Source organism: Gymnodraco acuticeps, unplaced genomic scaffold (assembly GCF_902827175.1).
Source record: "Gymnodraco acuticeps unplaced genomic scaffold, fGymAcu1.1, whole genome shotgun sequence".
NCBI classification, from domain to species: domain Eukaryota; kingdom Metazoa; phylum Chordata; class Actinopteri; order Perciformes; family Bathydraconidae; genus Gymnodraco; species Gymnodraco acuticeps.
Window position 1 is genome coordinate 5,810,809 of NW_022992351.1, and position 17,379 is coordinate 5,828,187.

Sequence of the window (17,379 nt, forward strand, 5' to 3'; positions counted from 1 at the left end):
CTGACTTGCTGCCAATACATGAAACATGATGTTTTATCCCACGCTGTTGGCAGTTGTTTTTGCCTGAAAATACCAGCAGGAGCCCCACTGTCACTGAGGAGAAAATCGTAACAGGAAAGGATTATAGTTTGAGATCTGAAGCAGCACAAGCATTCATGCAGTTGTGAAAGACTGCATCATCCTCACTTTCTTCAGTGTGCACCATAGAGAAAACCTATAATGTTATACAGACTGACATGTTGGATCTCTCCCTGCTGGAGTTTTTTTTGGAATCATGTGTGATATGTAAAAGGATTGATATAAACTACTTATTAAGAATCATGTGAGTATAACTTTCAGCTGCTGTGGTAGCACATTACATTGGGCGATTTTCAATGTCAGAATAAAAAGAATGCATTGTTGGTGGCACCAACAATGCTTATAATAAATCCTCATACCTTACATTTTAATTCGATTATGTATTAGTTGGATTTTAAGTATTAAAATCCACGACTTACACTGCTTAATTGTGTTAAGTAAGTTGCTGTGAAGTCAAATAACTTCAATTAAAAGTATACAGTAAACCGTACTTTTCATTTTAAAGTAAATACCTGTGATTTTTCAATTAGATCACAATTCATAAATATTGTACTCATTCTTAGCCAGGGCACAATCAATGAAACATTTAATGTCATCAACAAGCCATGAACTTTATTTCATGCCAAAAAACAAACATAGCATCCACATAACAACAGTATATTCTTCATAAAAGAAAAGATAAAACACTTTAAAAAAGAGAGAGTGAACACATTCATTCTCACGTTATCGGAGCAACCACAGCTTACTTTACTATCATACTGTACATTTACCAATGTTCTACAACAACTACTTACAACTTTCATTAAATACTGTACACAATCTGAAAGGACTTTCATCACACAGAACACCTTCTCCTGGATTTATGTACTCAAAATATAGACTTCTATGTGTCACTGTACTGTTTACACTGCAAATGCAAAACAATGGCTTTTGAGGGTTTTTCTTCTAGAGTAACAGTACAAGTAAACTTAATTTGTTATCGTCTGCTAATGTCTCACTCCACTTCAGTGCAGCTATTGGCTTGTTATAACAGCAGTTAATTGTATCTTTAATAATAGACGATCTACAATAAATATCCATTCTTTACAATTAGGTCCACGTTTCATATTTTTCTAAAGTGCAGGAGTGACACACTGATAATAACATTTTAGATGCGGACCACAATCAACTACAGTATGTTCTATCTACTGGCTTTCTAACCCATCAGCATAAAAGATGCTTGGCAGCGAAGCTTTGAAGGAGACAACAAAGCACAATACCACAGACAGAACAAGGGGAAATGCAGGAAAACCCTACCACTAAGACTGGGTTAGTCTGTACTGGAGAATGAGGGATAGTGATGGATGGACAGATCAGTTGTCATTCATGTGTTTATATTGTTGTGACATCGGGTACATGATATCTATTCTAAGATGTAGTTTTGATTTAAATAAACTAGCACTGAGAAATAAGAAATCATGCAAAGGTCTTTTTCTTTTCATTTCTTGCGTTTATATCAAATCAGAAGCAAGAAGTGTGCCAGTCAAATGAGTGTTGGCACAAATCCTGATCACACAATAAAATATTGCGTTGCCTCAATTCCTCATCGCCAAGGTTTTAATTAGTTTTATTCCTAACTGATTTATCTGAGCAGTCTTCTTTGTTATAACCTCGGAGCATAGCTTTGCAAAAACAATCCTGCTCATGCCATCAGGAAAAAGTGGATATCAAAGAACAAAAACAGATTAAACAGATTAAACAATCAGCTCTTCCTCCGGCTTTTATTGTGTTGAGTAGCAGCAGCTTTTTCTCGGTTAGTTGTTGTTCATGATCCACCAAGAGGCTGTTAAATGAAACAACAATGAAGTGTCAATGCTCTTTGCTTGCACCACACAAATGAGCAAATTACAGAAAGAGAAGCCAACATGTTTTTCTATTTTTACTACAGAAAACAATGGACTCCTTACATAACAATCATCCATTTTTCTCACGCATTAAACTTTCAAATGGTGTTAGCAAATAGTTGTCTATTCACTGGCAGTGGATAGTATAATGACACCACCTGCGTTTAGATTATTTCCATCAACGCCTGAAATCCTGTTTGCCACCAGGTACAATCTTCTAGGGAAATGAAGGCTTCATTTATGGCCCAACAAGAAGAGGGTACCTTTTTTTTCCGCCTCGATAGCTATCCATAGTTACCAAAACGTATCATTTTACGTTTTTTGAACTTACTATAGAGAGGCGAAGTCCCGCCCATCTACTTCCAACCCATGGGACCTTATTTCGGAAAAATTATGTATTGAAGTCAATGGGGAGAGAAAACTTATCTTTCGATCCCATTTGAATTGTGCCACGAATTACACATGTGATGTTTGTCAATCTTAAAAAATGATTTCCATGTAAAAAAAGTCACAGTTTGTCGTAAAACTGTTGAAATAAGACAAAAATACGCAACTAGAAAGACTACAAATCCCGGTCCTGCATGCTGGCTCTTACGGAACCGACTAACTCCCCTTGTGTGTATGTACAGCTCTCAACATGCCCAGACTTGTAGTGATTTTCACCTCGTTTAATACTTTTCGCCTCATTCTGAAAGAAAGAAGTGAAATGTGCTAATGTGACGGCCGTCTTGGTGTGTGGTGCGAGACGGGAGATGTAGTTCATTGAGCGGTTTCACAAAAAAAAAAGTGTTACTTCGCAGTTTTACGACACTTTTTTTTTTTACTTGCAAAATTATCTTTTAAATTGACAAACATCTGTGTAATTCATGGCACAATTCAAACGGAATCGAAAGATAATCTTTCTCTCTCCATTGACTTCAATACATATTTTTTCCGAAATAAGGTCCCATGGAGCTCCCCTAGAAAGGGAGGGACTTCACCTCTCTATCACCAGTAGTGAAAATGGTGTAGAGTGAAAGAAGAAAAGTAAGTTTGGAGTATAAATGTAGTAATTCCTGAGCAGTAATGCCAACTTTTCTTCAATAAAAATAGCTCTAAAAAGTCTACAACAGCGGTGCCAACAATAATACCACTTGGAAATGCTACTTCTTTCATATAAATATACAGATTATAGCGGCAGACATGTGCTATAACATTTTACCAAAAGGCTCTAATTTAATCTGATTTAAAATGTGTGAATCAGAGCGTTAACATAGCAGCTTTCAATAAGATAGCGAATATATTAAAGGTGTTGTTTCTACCTGGGAGGAGCATGGTGGAGACCATCTCCGGCTCTTCCAGTGAGTCGATGATGCAGCGCTGGAAGGTCTTACTGATGGAGGACTGCAGGTAGCTGTGGGGAAAGGAAAAGGATGAACCTGTCATTTGCCTCTCAGCTTGACAGTAATGCTTTCAAAGAGAGCTGTGAACAGCCTGGTGTAGGGAGCATTTTGGTTCAGCAGTGAAGCTCTCTGAACATGTTTTCCTGTCTAATATACTGTGAAGCTCTTCTGATCCTACCTCATCCAGGAGAGACGATCTTGCCAAAATTCGTACATGATGAAGCAAGATCTGTCTGGCAGGTTCTGGACTGAAACGCTACAAATAAAACAGACAGAGAGAAAAAAAGGGCAGTGGGGGATTATCACATATGGTCTTGAACATTTAAGCAATTTCAAGTGGCAGCATGAAATCACAGAGAGACCCTGAGGCAGAGAGAGGGACATACTGCAGGTTGTTAGGCTGGCTGCTGGTGGTCTCTGTGTAGATTTTAAGAGCTTGTTCAAACTGATCCACATCCTTCTCCTTCACAGACATTTGCCTTTGGATCAGAAGAATGTTCTGAAGAGAGAAAAAGTCATAATCACATCTTCAATAACATCAACACATTTGCCTCATTTTGAATGTAGTTGTAATTGTAGACGTGATTTCCAGCTTTTCAAACATGTCATATATAAATATAAAACATACAAAGAACATGTAACAATTACCAGTAAAATCCTTGCACATATATATTAATATAATATAATCAGACACAAGCTCACACATGCTGGACTCACCGAATTGTATGTCCCTGCCAATGTGTCCTCTTTGAGAGGTTCAAGATGAGGGCTCTGAAAATAGGGACATACATATTTTATGAGTGGTTATGAGCAGAACCAGAAAACCGAGTCCAGCAAAATAAGGGCCTGTATATACAATCTGTCACAAAGCATTGGCTCCCACAAGGAAGTCATATTCATGTTAACCCTCCGACAGCCTAAACACTATAGTCTCTCTGCATGGCCGAGATAAGAACAAATAGTCATTAGTGTGTTAGCAAGCAAGCTCATTATCCCCCAGGCTCTGATACAGTATCTAACCTTGGAGAAAGCCTCATATATTATTGAAGATAAAATGCAAAGTAAAAAACTAAATAAATCCCACAGGAGAACCATAAAGCTACTGATGCTCTTATTCAGACCTACAAGTAACATATTGGTGGCCTTTTGTAAATGTCAGAACATTTGAAACATCTGTCAACATATTTGATCTGTGTTTCTGTTTAAAGCATTGAGTATTTCAGTGAATCACAGCATATTTGCACAGGATGATATTTATGCATGACATTCAGTTTGTGTGGTTGAACACAGCTTGTGTTGTTGGCCTGAACAGCCACACACACTTTGTACAGATTGTCCTCTGTCCGCTGGGCAAACACTGTGTCTCTGAAAACACACAGAAGAGCTCATACGGTCTGCGTTGACATCTCTGTCTGTAGCAGATGAGCATCTGTAATTAAACCTGATCTTCACAGAGAGCCATCACGAGACAAACCTTTTGGCAGCGTTTTTTGTGAATTCATACAACTGAAACTAAGCACGTTGTGTATACATAAAAGTAGAATAAAGAAGAATAAAAGGCAGAGTCGGATGGCAATGGATAGCCATGAACAGCCAAATCAAGAATACTATCAATCATCATTGATGGTTACCATTCAAATTCAGAGTTTGCAAATGCAATGGATGATTTCTATATACGTTGATGATGAACACGATTTTATAAATGTGCACAGTGATCTGTTGGATATGATGAGTGACCTGTACGGCAACCTAACAGTCTACAATCAGTGCCCATTCAGTCTGATAAAGATTCAAATACGTTATGGTTCTCGAGGGGCAATTTGAATACATACAATATACATCATATATAACACAAAATCATACCGCACGAGATCCAAATCTCTTGCAATGCCAAGAATCTGCAGTTAAATTACATTTAGAGTTTTAAAGGACAGTCTCTATTATTGCAGAATAACAGGAGACTTAAGCTCCACCAGAATGCATCTAAAACTCATCATGTAAAAAAAAAAAAATGACATGTAAATGGTGTTTAGGGTCAAATATAATCGTCTATGCCTTGGAGATGACCCTCACCAAAAATAAGACTTTTATAAACATTCAAGGCTGAGATTCTAAAAAATTATAATTTCTATAAAAGGAATTTATATTCATTTCTGGGATTTTGTCTCTGGAGTTAGATGGAAAGATGTACATGATCATGTCTGTCCATTGTACTGTATATGAAGCAAGCAGTTAGCAGTTAGCTTATCAGAGCTTAGCACATAAACAGATTGTATACGGACCTCGCACTCCAGTTTGTCAATGAGTTGCTCCAGTTGGTTGATCTGGGAGCCCCAGTGGTTGTCTGGCTCCACGCTGACCCCTGACCCCAGAAACAAAACATCAGCACAACACAGGAAGTCTGAACAATGACGGGATGCTTTTTGTTGTTGTTGTGAATATCCTCATGAGCTTAGTAGCTGCAATATGATCTTTTAAATAGTCAGTATTTTGCTCATATACAACCACTCTCTGAATCCCATTGTTCCTGGAACCTACCTGTGGTGAGCATGCCAGAGTACGGGTCGGTCGGGGAGAGACACATGTTCTTCTGGATGCGTCGGCCGGGGCGCTTGGGCACCCTCTGGATAGGAAGTTCCTCTGGCTTCTTCAGTATCCTCCTCCCAGTACAGCCCTGGTCATGAACCGCATCCATAGCGCAGTCCAGCGATGACTGGAGGGACTGCAGCTGGGTGGAGGTCTCCCTCAGCAGGAAACGTGTCACAAACTGACCCAGCACTGATGAACCCTGATAGTCCTGAATAAAAGAGTGTGGGGACAAATAAAACAAGGTCAGCCATGATAGGGGAAAATATTTGTTTGTTGGTTACATTTCCTTCTCATTTCCTATCTCGAGAAATGTTTCTTGCATTCTTTCTGTTGATATGATCAAGGTTCAAGGTTCAAGGCTTTTATTGGTCATACGAACATAGCTACAGTGTAGTTATGACGATGAAAATCTTAGGTCACATGATGGTTTGTTAATCTTGTTTTCAAACAAAATTGAATGATTCTCAGATAATTTCTTATACCCTAGAAACCTTGAATTCAAGGTTGTTTGTGCTTTGTTAGGATTATGTGTCATTCTCAAAAAAGAATTGCACGTTATTAATAAGGTATCTCATTGCTGTTGTTTTGGTGAGAGGAGCAAAGTAAAAATAGTATTTTCAACAAATAAACATTGTGTCAGTCTGAGATCACACTGAATTAATGAATGGGAAACAGAAAGAGTGATAATGATGAGTGATGTGATGATAATGAATGGATGTGTAGTTTGTGGAGGATGTTCTATACAGTAAGTGCAGTGGCTGCTTTTATTTCATGGGCAATGAACCCTGTTAAGATCACCATCAAATAAAGCTTTTTGACTGACTAATAGCAGCATGAAAAATGCACAAGCTGTAGCCATGGGTGATATAGAGCAAGGAAAGGTTGCAGGAGAAAAAGAAAATGTCAGAGAAGATGGATGTTCAGAGACAGGAGATAAAACAACGAAACAGAAGCGTGTGTCTAAAAGAGACGGGAAGAGACTGAAAGAATAGGAGATTTAAGCAGCGGAAAAATAATTGTGTGTTTGTGATGCAGTGCTGTGGAGGACATCTGACGTCAGATCAGTGGGACAGCTGGGAGGTTTGTCAGCCTTAGTTACTGTCAGCTACGCTCTACTATCGCTCTGAGTTCTCTCTCTACATCAGGAACAGCCTCTGCCTGCACTGCAGTGAGAATGAGATGCTGAAAATCAAGGATGCCAACCTCATAATAAGATATATTCCCTGCACCTGATTCTCTTCTCTTCCAAATGAAATGAAATATTCACCTAGCCTGCTTAACGTACAGGGTTAGCTGAGACCGATAAATAAGTGAGCCGAGCTATCGATTTTCTCTGAGAAGAAGTTCTCTGATGTTGCACAGTCGGGCGCAGACACTTTAATCCCCTCTACATCTCATGCAATACACTGCTTATTGGTTCTGCTCTACCGGGATTCAGACCAGGATTTCATAACGCTCTAATTAGCATATTTCACGTTCCAAGGCTGGTGATGTATACTGCAACTCGGTCTCATTATCTGGAGAACATGTAAAAGAAACAGTGCTGTAGGTTTCTCTCTTTTGAACTGAAAAGCATTGATCTCCATTTCAGCTCTATAGCCATACATTTACAATTAGGAGGGAACATGTGAGGAGTAAAACCAAAGGTATGAAAACATGTTATTCTAGTTCCTGGATACTGGTTTGAAATAAAAAGCAAAAGATAATTCACAGTATGTGGTGTCGATTGAACAATGCAGTGCAGTCAGTGTTGTCGTGTGATGATGAAACACAAAATGTAGCTCTAAAATGGGAAAGGGTGCTTTTCTCTTTGTTATATCTTAGCTGAGTTGATGATATCCGCAAGCACAATGTCCGTCAGTCAGACCACTTTGTTTCAGACTGAAATGCCTCTATAACTATTAGATGGATTGCCAATCAATTGTGTACAGACGTTATTGGTGCCCATTTCATGTTGTGCCCTGGCTTTTCCTTTAGCACTTTCACACAGTTGTGAATGAAAGGTCTTAACTACATTCGGACATTCATGACTCCTCATGATAAAATACTTCAGTGATCCTCCTTGTTTTGACTGAATATTAAGATATCTCCTTAGGCGCTCGGAAATGTTACATTTTTAATGATAATTTGACATTTAATGGACTACACAATTAACATGAAAAGAAGAACAAATAAAAAATTAGCCCATTACGATGATTTTTGCATAAAATCTTTAGTGGCTATCCAGCAGATTCACAGGGACAAACGTCTGCACATTTTTCTCACACTAAGTAGAACCATTTTTAAAAGGGCTCCTGTGATTTAAGGTTCTGTGAGCTCATGTTTGAGAATGCATTGTGAGTGAAGAGAGGCAGCGCAGACAGCAGGCAGAGTCTGTCATGCTGGGCAGTTCTCTTGTAAAGGTGCGACAGCAGAGCGATCTCAAATACCTCTGAGAGGGTTTCACACTGACAGCTGAGAGGCACAAACAAAAACAGCCTGAGTCTGAACGCTGGGAGGCATGACAGCCGCTTACAAATGTTCTACAAGCTGAAATGGATAAAAGTCCACTCATGTCGAGCTACATTCAATCATGTATTTTCTTGCTAAATTAATCATGGTGCAGGCGTGAAAGCAATAATCACTCACCTCTTTAGTTTTATCCATGGCCTTCAAAATGGCCACATTCAGCTTTTCCAGAGCAGACAGAACGTTGACGTATTCCCCCACATGTGGAGATAAGTACCCTGAAGGAGAAGAACATTAGTTGAGCATACTTTGTCGAATGACTAATAACATTGATTTCCTTAAATAGAATGGAAGTGGTCTGGTCCCTCCAATACATTCTGAGACTGGGACATGTTGTGTTTAAGTTATGTGATTGTCAGACAATTCTAGCCAATAGAAATATGTAAAAACATGAAAGCATTGGGCCTAAGTGGTGATCATATCTGTGTAGCATGAATGACGCATGCTTACCTGAGAGTTTGTCTATGTCCAGGTTGCTGTAAAGCAATGAGAAGAAAACAAAAATATTAAATAAAGTATTTGGAAGCCTGAAATATTTTCTTCAAGTTGATTTTGTGAGACATGTGTGAACCTCTGACTTTTTATCAACAACAATTATCAGGTTATCATGTACTTAAACATGGGTAACTTAAACAAAATACCTTAAAAACACTCCCATCATCCTCAGCTGTACTTTATATTCAGTGTTGGTGTTATTTAGCTAGCATGATAGCCTTAAATAGGGAACTTTATACCTGTAAACATTGTAAATTACTTAACATCACCAGTTAGCATTGTCGTTGTGAGCTTGTTTGCATACTAACGTTTGCATTTATCTCAGTGCTCAGTTTAAGCCATGCTCTATGTTCGATTAAACAAAGAGGCATTGATTTTCACTAAGTGCATAGACAAAACACTACACACAAGCACTACTGCCTTGCAACTAAACCTAGGACATGTTTACTGCACATTCAGAGGTTAGGGTTAGGCTAACCCAACCCCAACCTTATCTTTAAATGACAGATAGAGGTTAGATGCTCGTTTGTGTATTGCAAGCTTTCTGTCTAAAGTTGACACCACACAAAAAAGGGTGCAGCTAAATCTGCCACACTTGAGAGGCAATTCTTCACTGTGATTGGTTGGTACTTCAGTGATGCCAACAGCAAAAAGGAGATTTCATCTGTTTTGTGACCACAGACACAGCAAAAAAAGTCCTATTGGGTTTTTCTTGGGCTATAATACCAGGCAATGTATTCCGATACATGTTAGTCGAATAGTGTTTGTTCTCATCTGCAGGCAAATCGCAAACTCTGAGGCTTTCACACCAGAATTAGGGCTCCTTGTGGAATATTGACACAATCTCTTCACTGAAGTGAGGTGTTGTTGACATCTCAACAGCAGAAGGGGCTGCAGATGGCAGCAGAGTTGGAGGACGTCCAAAAAGGAAGATAAGCTTACTCTGTCTGCTTCCTGTCGATGGAGGAATACAGCTCCTGCATTTGGTCGTCAGTGAGGATACCATCAGTAAAGTACGACTGGAACTCCTCCAAGGACAGCTTCCCGTCATCTGAAAGGAGATAAACCGTGAAAATTACACTCACTGACGCCTCAGAGGTTTTATCACCCTAATGAAGAGTATTCACCATTATTCAAGTTAATGATGCAAGGCTACTTTCACTTCACGTCACTAAATTATTTCCAGCGATAAACTCAGAGGTGCTGCGGCATAGTATACAAAATACTGTCTTTACTTAGCTTTAAAACCTCTGTCAATGATTAATCTTAGAGTGTTTCCCCAGAACCAAATTAAATGCAACAGTTATTTCCAATAAGGGACTCATTTACTGCTATTAATGATACTTTTTTAGTTAAGTGATAAAGACCAAAATCCAGTCCATGCTCTTGGGAGTAATAATTACCTAAGTGAGGAACACATTTTCTTTTGAAACAACCCCACCGATAACTGCTTTAATTTCCTCAATCCTGAAACCTGATACTGTAAAATAAATGAACCAATGTTTGGATTTGTGGGCAACTTTATAGCAATCACAAAAGGTTGCACATCAATGAATCTTATAACTGTCTGTAGCTAATAAACACAAAGACAAGTGTGCGATTAAGGTAATCACAGGCCACCTCTGAAGAGCAGTGTCATGTGACTCAGGCAGGCCTGCAGGGTGCTGTGGAAATTAGGAGCAGGGATTGAGGGATGGTTAGAGTAGTCAGAGCAGACCTTACTTGCAGAATAACTGCAAACGGTAATGAGATCTCTCCAGTCTTGCTCTGTAAGCACTGAAATCTTATGAGACCAGACTCTGATCCCCACCAGGCAACAGAGCTCAGAGTAAATCACATCATCATGTGTGAGAACTATTTTGAGTAGTTGCCATCTCTCACAATGGACAGCTTTGGACACCATACAGTAAAGGCTTGTTTGGGAGAGATTGGCTGATATCAGCAAGTTGTATTCTGTGTTTGCTACATTAAATAGCAAGTGAACTGTTAAACATTGTTTTGTTGTTATCATTAAACCCTTAAGGAGACAAATCTGTGATTTCACGGAGCATTTGTTGTGGCGTTAAACCTCAGATGGAAGATTAAACTATTTCAATAAAAATTCCCAACTCAAACTTTGCTGTAAAAATCTTCTGTTTTTCCAAATGATGTAGGAGTAACCACAATCTGTTGCACCTCTGACTCATTCTCCAGCCTTCTCCATCACAACTTCTTCAGTGTGGATTCACAATTAGAAGCCCGAATACGAGTTTCAGTGCAGCTCAGATGGCACGTTACGCAAGCGTTCGCAGTTTCTCAGAGAGCAGAGCTGCAGTGATGGAGCTTCTAACTGTAGACAGTGTTTGTGTCACAAGCTAAAGGACAGTAATCTGTGCAGCAAGTGCTTTGCCTGAAAGATGTACGATTTGTTTCCACACTTAATTAGTAATTAGGCACTTAATAAGAATGTGCAGAAGTAGACTTTGAAGCATTAAACAACAGTTAGTATTGAAACGATTACTCAATGAATTGATTAGTTAGACTTTCTTAGGCTGAGAGCATTGGAGTTTGTTTGGTAAAACACTTCAAGTGGTTTCAGTTTGCTGGCCAATGGAAAAATGATTGTCTACTCAAGTGGAAGGATGCTTTTATAGCTTTGAGTCGGCTAAACACATCAAAACCTTAACCATAACTTAACTCTCCTTCAACCAGATCAAGATCTTTGTAGGGTTTGTTTTGAGAAGGCAAGGACATTCATTTGTTTAGTCTATCAACAATAATTGAAATGGTCTTACCTATTTCGTAAATGTGGCAAACAGTTGTTGCTTCCTGATTCTCAAAAGTAAAGATTTGTTTTCTTTGTCTGTTGCTTCCACATGTGTTACCACTTGTATTGAAATAGTGAATGCACAGCTAAACTTTGTTACTGAAAACAAAGAATCTCATGCAGTTATGTGTGAGTGAAGTAGCTGAACTGTTATCAACATTGAGCTTTCGAGGCAGTGAGATCCAATCAAAGATTATGCAGATTTGAATAGCATCGATCCCCTGCTTCGAGACTAACAACTGTCGATGCAACACCTCTGATGGATAATCATCAGCACCTCATAACAGCATCGAGGCAGTTTAATAGCTTTAATTGTTTAATTTCAAACCAAGCAAAACTGCAGCTCTACCTGCAACCCTAATGAAAACCTCTCCCTGTGCTGATGCTTGAGTCTTTTCAGGAATGAGCTTCCTTATGGGTAGCCCGAAGCTAAAAACCCTCAAGAACACCTTAGCAGCAAATCATCTTTTCATTCAATCTAAAAGTGCAAGTGAAATTCATTGATAGGAATAGTTTGAAGAATATTGGTTGATCATTTATTTGTATTTCTTGTTCAGTGTATTTAGAAAAGCACTTTCTGTTCTTACAAGTTGTCCAAATTCCAGGTATCAAAACTGTCTTGACCAATTTATGATGACATTGTGTTCCTAAAATGTAAAAATGAGAGCCAGATATCAGCTTCTCACCCATGACTGATAATGTTCCTCTCTTTCAACTAAAGCAGCAGCTCTTCTGTACATCCATGCATCCTTTGAGGAATATGCTGCAGTCTACAATCCTCTGCAGGAAGTACAGCACAAAGGATGTGAGGCAGAAACCTCTCACCGGTTCCTATTGAGTTAGTGTCAAGAGGGGAAAAGACAAACTCCCCTAAGCACCTAACAATTAAATCGAAAACTGTTTTCAAATCATGAAAAATAAATGAAGTAAAACACTGCCTTTTTGTGTTGTAACACTTCCAACAAAACCAATCAATGGCCTTGACTAATCCTTTTTTGCACTGCTTGTTATAAAAATCCAGCTCATATGAAAACACTTCAGTCTATTTGTATGAAAGTCTCCTCGTTCATTTTGAAATACTGAAAACTAATTGCCTATTCGTCAGGGATTTCTATATTGGATTTTAATATATTGATCAGATCCGTGTGTGCATGTCTGAGCTCAGTGTGCGTCAATATAAGTGGATTAGAATCTCAGCACGAGGCTTCCAGTTTGTACTTATTGTTCGTGTAATATACACGATTGTTTTATTGCTTCTTAAAACTATAATTCCTCATTACAACAGTATGGAGGAATAAGAGTGTAGCTGGTTGGTAGCCAGCCCCTCATTATGTGGTAAATCCGCAGTGCTCCAGGCGCCTCACGGCAGCCCACTCAGTGCTGATTGGCTTTCCTCTCGGATGCACGACTCAGTGAGTTTGTGAAGAGGAGAACCGAGCAGAGCTGCAAATGTAAGATAGCTAACACAAACATACGCCAGAGTTCTCTTTCTGTATCTCCCTTCGATTTACACAGAGTGAAAAATAAAAGCTTTGTGTGAGAGCTAGAGGGCGGCGCGTGGTGTGAAAGAACTGGAGGAGCAAAAAGCTTCACGAAAATGCAAGATGGAGATACGGAATTAACCTCTATTTCTATTAAAGTTCCATCAGCCACAAGTAGAGGAGACACAACTTGAAGCATGGAACTTGCAAGGACCCCCCCCTCATAGCGGCACATGTTGGTTCATTAATCCCACTCTTATGTAACACATTCACCGCCCCCCCCCCCGGGGAAACTGATCAGAGTTTGTCTCTACTCTGCATGCATGTATCCTTTGCATTTCACATTCCATATAATGGGAGATGCAGTGCATGAATAGAACATTAAGAGCACAAACATGTTCCTGTTTGTCAGCACTGTTTATTTTCATGCAGAGCCGAATGTTCTATGTTTTCCCAGGAGATATGCGAGGGGGGGGGGGGCTTCCTTTGAAGTAAGAGTTCACATACATTTAAATGTAACTGTAACACATTAATCAAATGTAATGGTGATATATTTGCAGGGGGAATATATTAAAGTCGCATTAGGTGCAAGTCTCCAGTGAATTTGGAGATAAACGTTTATTTTCTACTGATTATGTGAGGAAGATTATGTAAGGTTCAGGTTTGAGTATTTTGTGGTCTCACTGAGGTTTGATCATTGGAAATCATTGAGACGAGCATTGCAGGGCATCCTGTCAGATTCAATCACATCCCAAAACCAAAAAGATGCAGCTGCACCTGACCTTTGTTATTTATAGCGTTTCTTCGATCTCAAGGATGGCCATAACACAGATGCACCAATAAACCCCTTCAGAAACTGTCTGAACAGAACCATCAAAGTAATTCCTTTTTATTTCTCTGGTGCATCTAATTTGCAACGAGGTTCTTAATTGGATTTTAACTAGCCGTGTAGTCTAATTAGCTGAATATTTTTGCTTACTCACCATTTTTGTCTGCCCGGCGGAATATCTGCAATAAGAGGAGAAGATCATGTTAACGTTTTTGTTTGCAGGCATGGATGACAGAAAGTGGAAGAATTTAAAAACATAATTCAACTATATTGAAAAGGAAGACGAGTTTGGTGAGTGGCTTATTATTTTATATGTACAGGAGGATATATAAGAGGAGCTGTCATTTCCACAATTCAATAACAAAAGAACGTCTCAGGAAATGAAAAGCTGATATTTATATTCACCCGACAGGAGCTGTGGAATAATAGCTTTTATGTTTTTCTCTCTCTCCGGGCATTGAAAAGGATCATGCTGTTTCCCTGGTTTTGTGCAAATTCTGCGAGCAGGATGTAACAGTCCTTTGAATTCCCTGATTTATGCTATGCGCACACTAATGAAGTCATCACTGATATCTTTCATCCCATCTCTGTGTAACACCCAACCTGAGAAGTCTGATCTGTATTAAGGTATTTTGTGTGAGAGTGGCACCTCTTTTATTTCAAAGTGTGTTTTTCCCCCTGCTCAATCAGCTTGTGTGGACTGATAGAGTCCAGTGACTGATTGATTTAGTGTTTCATCAGAGTAGAGCAGAGCACATCCAGCTGTCACCTTTCTAGCACATCAGAGCGTAAAGGACACGCTCTGCTCACATCCTCTCAATTCAATACACATCCACTGAGCCTCAAAGAAATCTATATGAGAAAGAATGATACTGAAGGTGTGTACAGAAAGAGACAAATGGCACTGAATGTCTCAGGAACCTTCAAAGGTGTATGCTCCAATTCAGAGGGGCCCTTGAAGGGCCTACACTATGTTTGTACTTAGCCTCTCGGGAGGCTTTAATACACAGGTTTATTCATGTATTTATACCTGTGTTACTCATGTTTTATGTTTATTTGATTATCTTTGCTTTTAAATGACTGTTTTAAAATGTAATTATACAACATGTTTCTGCTGCACTATTTCTTAATGCTCTCAATGTCTTTTATTTTTGTAAAGCACTTTGAATTGCCTTGTGTTGAAATGTGGTATATAAATAAACTTGCCTTGCCATGCATTACATTTATTTCCTAAAGGGTTGTAACCAAGATATACACAAAGTAAGGACCTTTACTGTCCAAAATATTAACAGTACATTGTAAAAGCTAGACCTACACAATAAATACTGTAAGTACCAATAATATACTACTACAAACATTCAAAACAAATACTCAAATAGCTAAAACACAAATGACACTGCTCATTGATAATTAGGCAAGGCAAGTTTATTTATATAGCACTTTTCAACACAAGGCAATTCAAAGTGCTTTACAAAAAATGAAAGACATTAAGAAAATGGCATTTAAAATCAGTCATTAAAAAGAAAAGCTAATAAAATAAACATTAAAAGAAAAAATACATGGATAAAAGTTACAGTGCAGTCTAAGATATGAATAGTTCAATTAAAATAGACCAAAAGTGAGCCCTGAAGCAATAACAGGTAATTAGATAAGTCAAAAACAGTGTTGAAACTCAATTTACAAAACATTTAGTACTACTAGTGCTCTGATTAAATACCAGCAAAGAAAAAGCTACTTTATAAAGATTTGTAATCAAACATTAGCCATATATATATATTCGGTTTATTTCTGATTTGTCTGATAACCTTTAAATGCCTTATTTGCCTTTTACAGGTATCATCTCCGGAGTGACGAGCAGCCATGAAGGCTGGCTGCAGATAATGCCATGTAACCTGGAAGCTGTGTCATCACTGTCAAATGTACCCAAATTCCTCAAAGTGCTGATCCCAGCATCTTGTGTAGCATGCCTCAGAGGAAGCCAAGTTGCTCCGTAAATTAAATCTGGGAAACAAATTGAGAATGTCGGCTCTGGAGAAACCTGAGAAGGAGATTCACTGGTCCTCATTCCTCCATTGTGTCGTTAAGAATGAGTCAATGAAGCTCATCCCACTGAGCCAATGAAGATCTTATAAAAGCAGTGTTAGCTGCTCGGTTGTAATTTCCTATGGGGGCTGTTGATGTCACACTGACTCATATTGATCACAATAAAACTACAGCAGGTGGACCGACACCTACAGCACATCTTCAGTAGAACTGCATCCTTTAGCTGACTAATCCGATAGTCGAATGAGTCAAAAGGATTGCAAACTATTTTGAAAATCAATTCAAAAATTGAAATGATTTTTTCAAATCTGAGTTCAACGCTGAAGTCAGATTTGATGCAAAAATTACAAAAACGTTCAGCCTCCCAAATACAGAGTTTTCTGTTAATTTATACATTGAACAGAAGATCTTTGGGTTTTGACTGACAAAACAAGAAAGTCATCACCTGGGACTTTAAGAAACAGGGATGGACATTTCTAATTTCATTTATCAAATGATTAATAACTAATTGTTAGACTGATCAGAATTACTCATTAGTTGCATATCTACAGAAATCCGGTTGTTTATCAAACGCATGACACTACCTCCAATTAGCCTCTCAAGCTTACTTTAAAGGGCCTTATATTATGCTAATTATCAGGTTTGTATTTGTATTTTGAGCCTCTATTTTTCTCTTACTGCCTGTGCTGCAGCACCTCTTTTCACCCTCTGTCTGAAACCAGAGCCCAGTCTGCTTTGATTGGTTAGCTGGCCGGCTCTGTTGTGATTGGTCAACTGCTTAGAGATGTCCTGCCCCTTAGCCTATCACATACAATGTGTTGGAGCGCTAGCCAATAGAAGCGCGAGCATAACGTGATGATGTCACTATGTTACGGAGATTAAAAAAGGATTCCAATTGAGGCTTTTCAGGCAGGAGGGAGTATTTGGGAAAGAAACTTTGCACAAAAACCTATAACACTAAAGGAAAGGGAAAATCACAAAAAGCATAGGGCAGTCCTTCAGCTTGACTGATTATATAAATAGACAAACATCCTATTTTAGAGAGACTGATATCGGCAAACATTACATTTTCAGTTTTTCCTGCAGATATGTGGGCACCAGTATGGTTCAGGTCTTAAACATAAAAGAGAAACATGCAGGTCAATGACAGTCAAGTTAGAAAGTTGTCCTCCAGCGAGTGTACCATTTATTTCTGCAGTTGTTTATGAAAAAAGGACAGTCCACCAGCAACAGTAATAGGTTCAGTAAACAAAGGTTATGGGCTGGAGCGAATAGATGCTGACTG

At 38.8% G+C, this 17,379-nt stretch overlaps 1 protein-coding gene across 1 annotated transcript in view; it reads right to left on the reverse strand.

Annotated features, from left to right (window-relative positions):
• Positions 1-663: 663 nt before the first annotated feature.
• LOC117541844 (N-terminal EF-hand calcium-binding protein 1-like) overlaps positions 664-17,379 on the reverse strand; it is a 17,958-nt gene continuing 1,242 nt past the window's right edge. The window contains exons 2-12 of the mRNA XM_034209091.1: positions 14,206-14,230; positions 9,878-9,986; positions 8,891-8,916; positions 8,561-8,658; positions 5,882-6,140; positions 5,626-5,705; positions 4,061-4,114; positions 3,730-3,842; positions 3,522-3,599; positions 3,263-3,354; positions 664-1,900 (exon numbers count right to left, since the gene is read on the reverse strand). Coding sequence (XP_034064982.1) covers positions 1,872-1,900; positions 3,263-3,354; positions 3,522-3,599; positions 3,730-3,842; positions 4,061-4,114; positions 5,626-5,705; positions 5,882-6,140; positions 8,561-8,658; positions 8,891-8,916; positions 9,878-9,986; positions 14,206-14,230 — 963 coding nt within the window. The 3' untranslated portion in view covers positions 664-1,871. The remainder of the gene's footprint in view (positions 1,901-3,262; positions 3,355-3,521; positions 3,600-3,729; positions 3,843-4,060; positions 4,115-5,625; positions 5,706-5,881; positions 6,141-8,560; positions 8,659-8,890; positions 8,917-9,877; positions 9,987-14,205; positions 14,231-17,379) is intronic.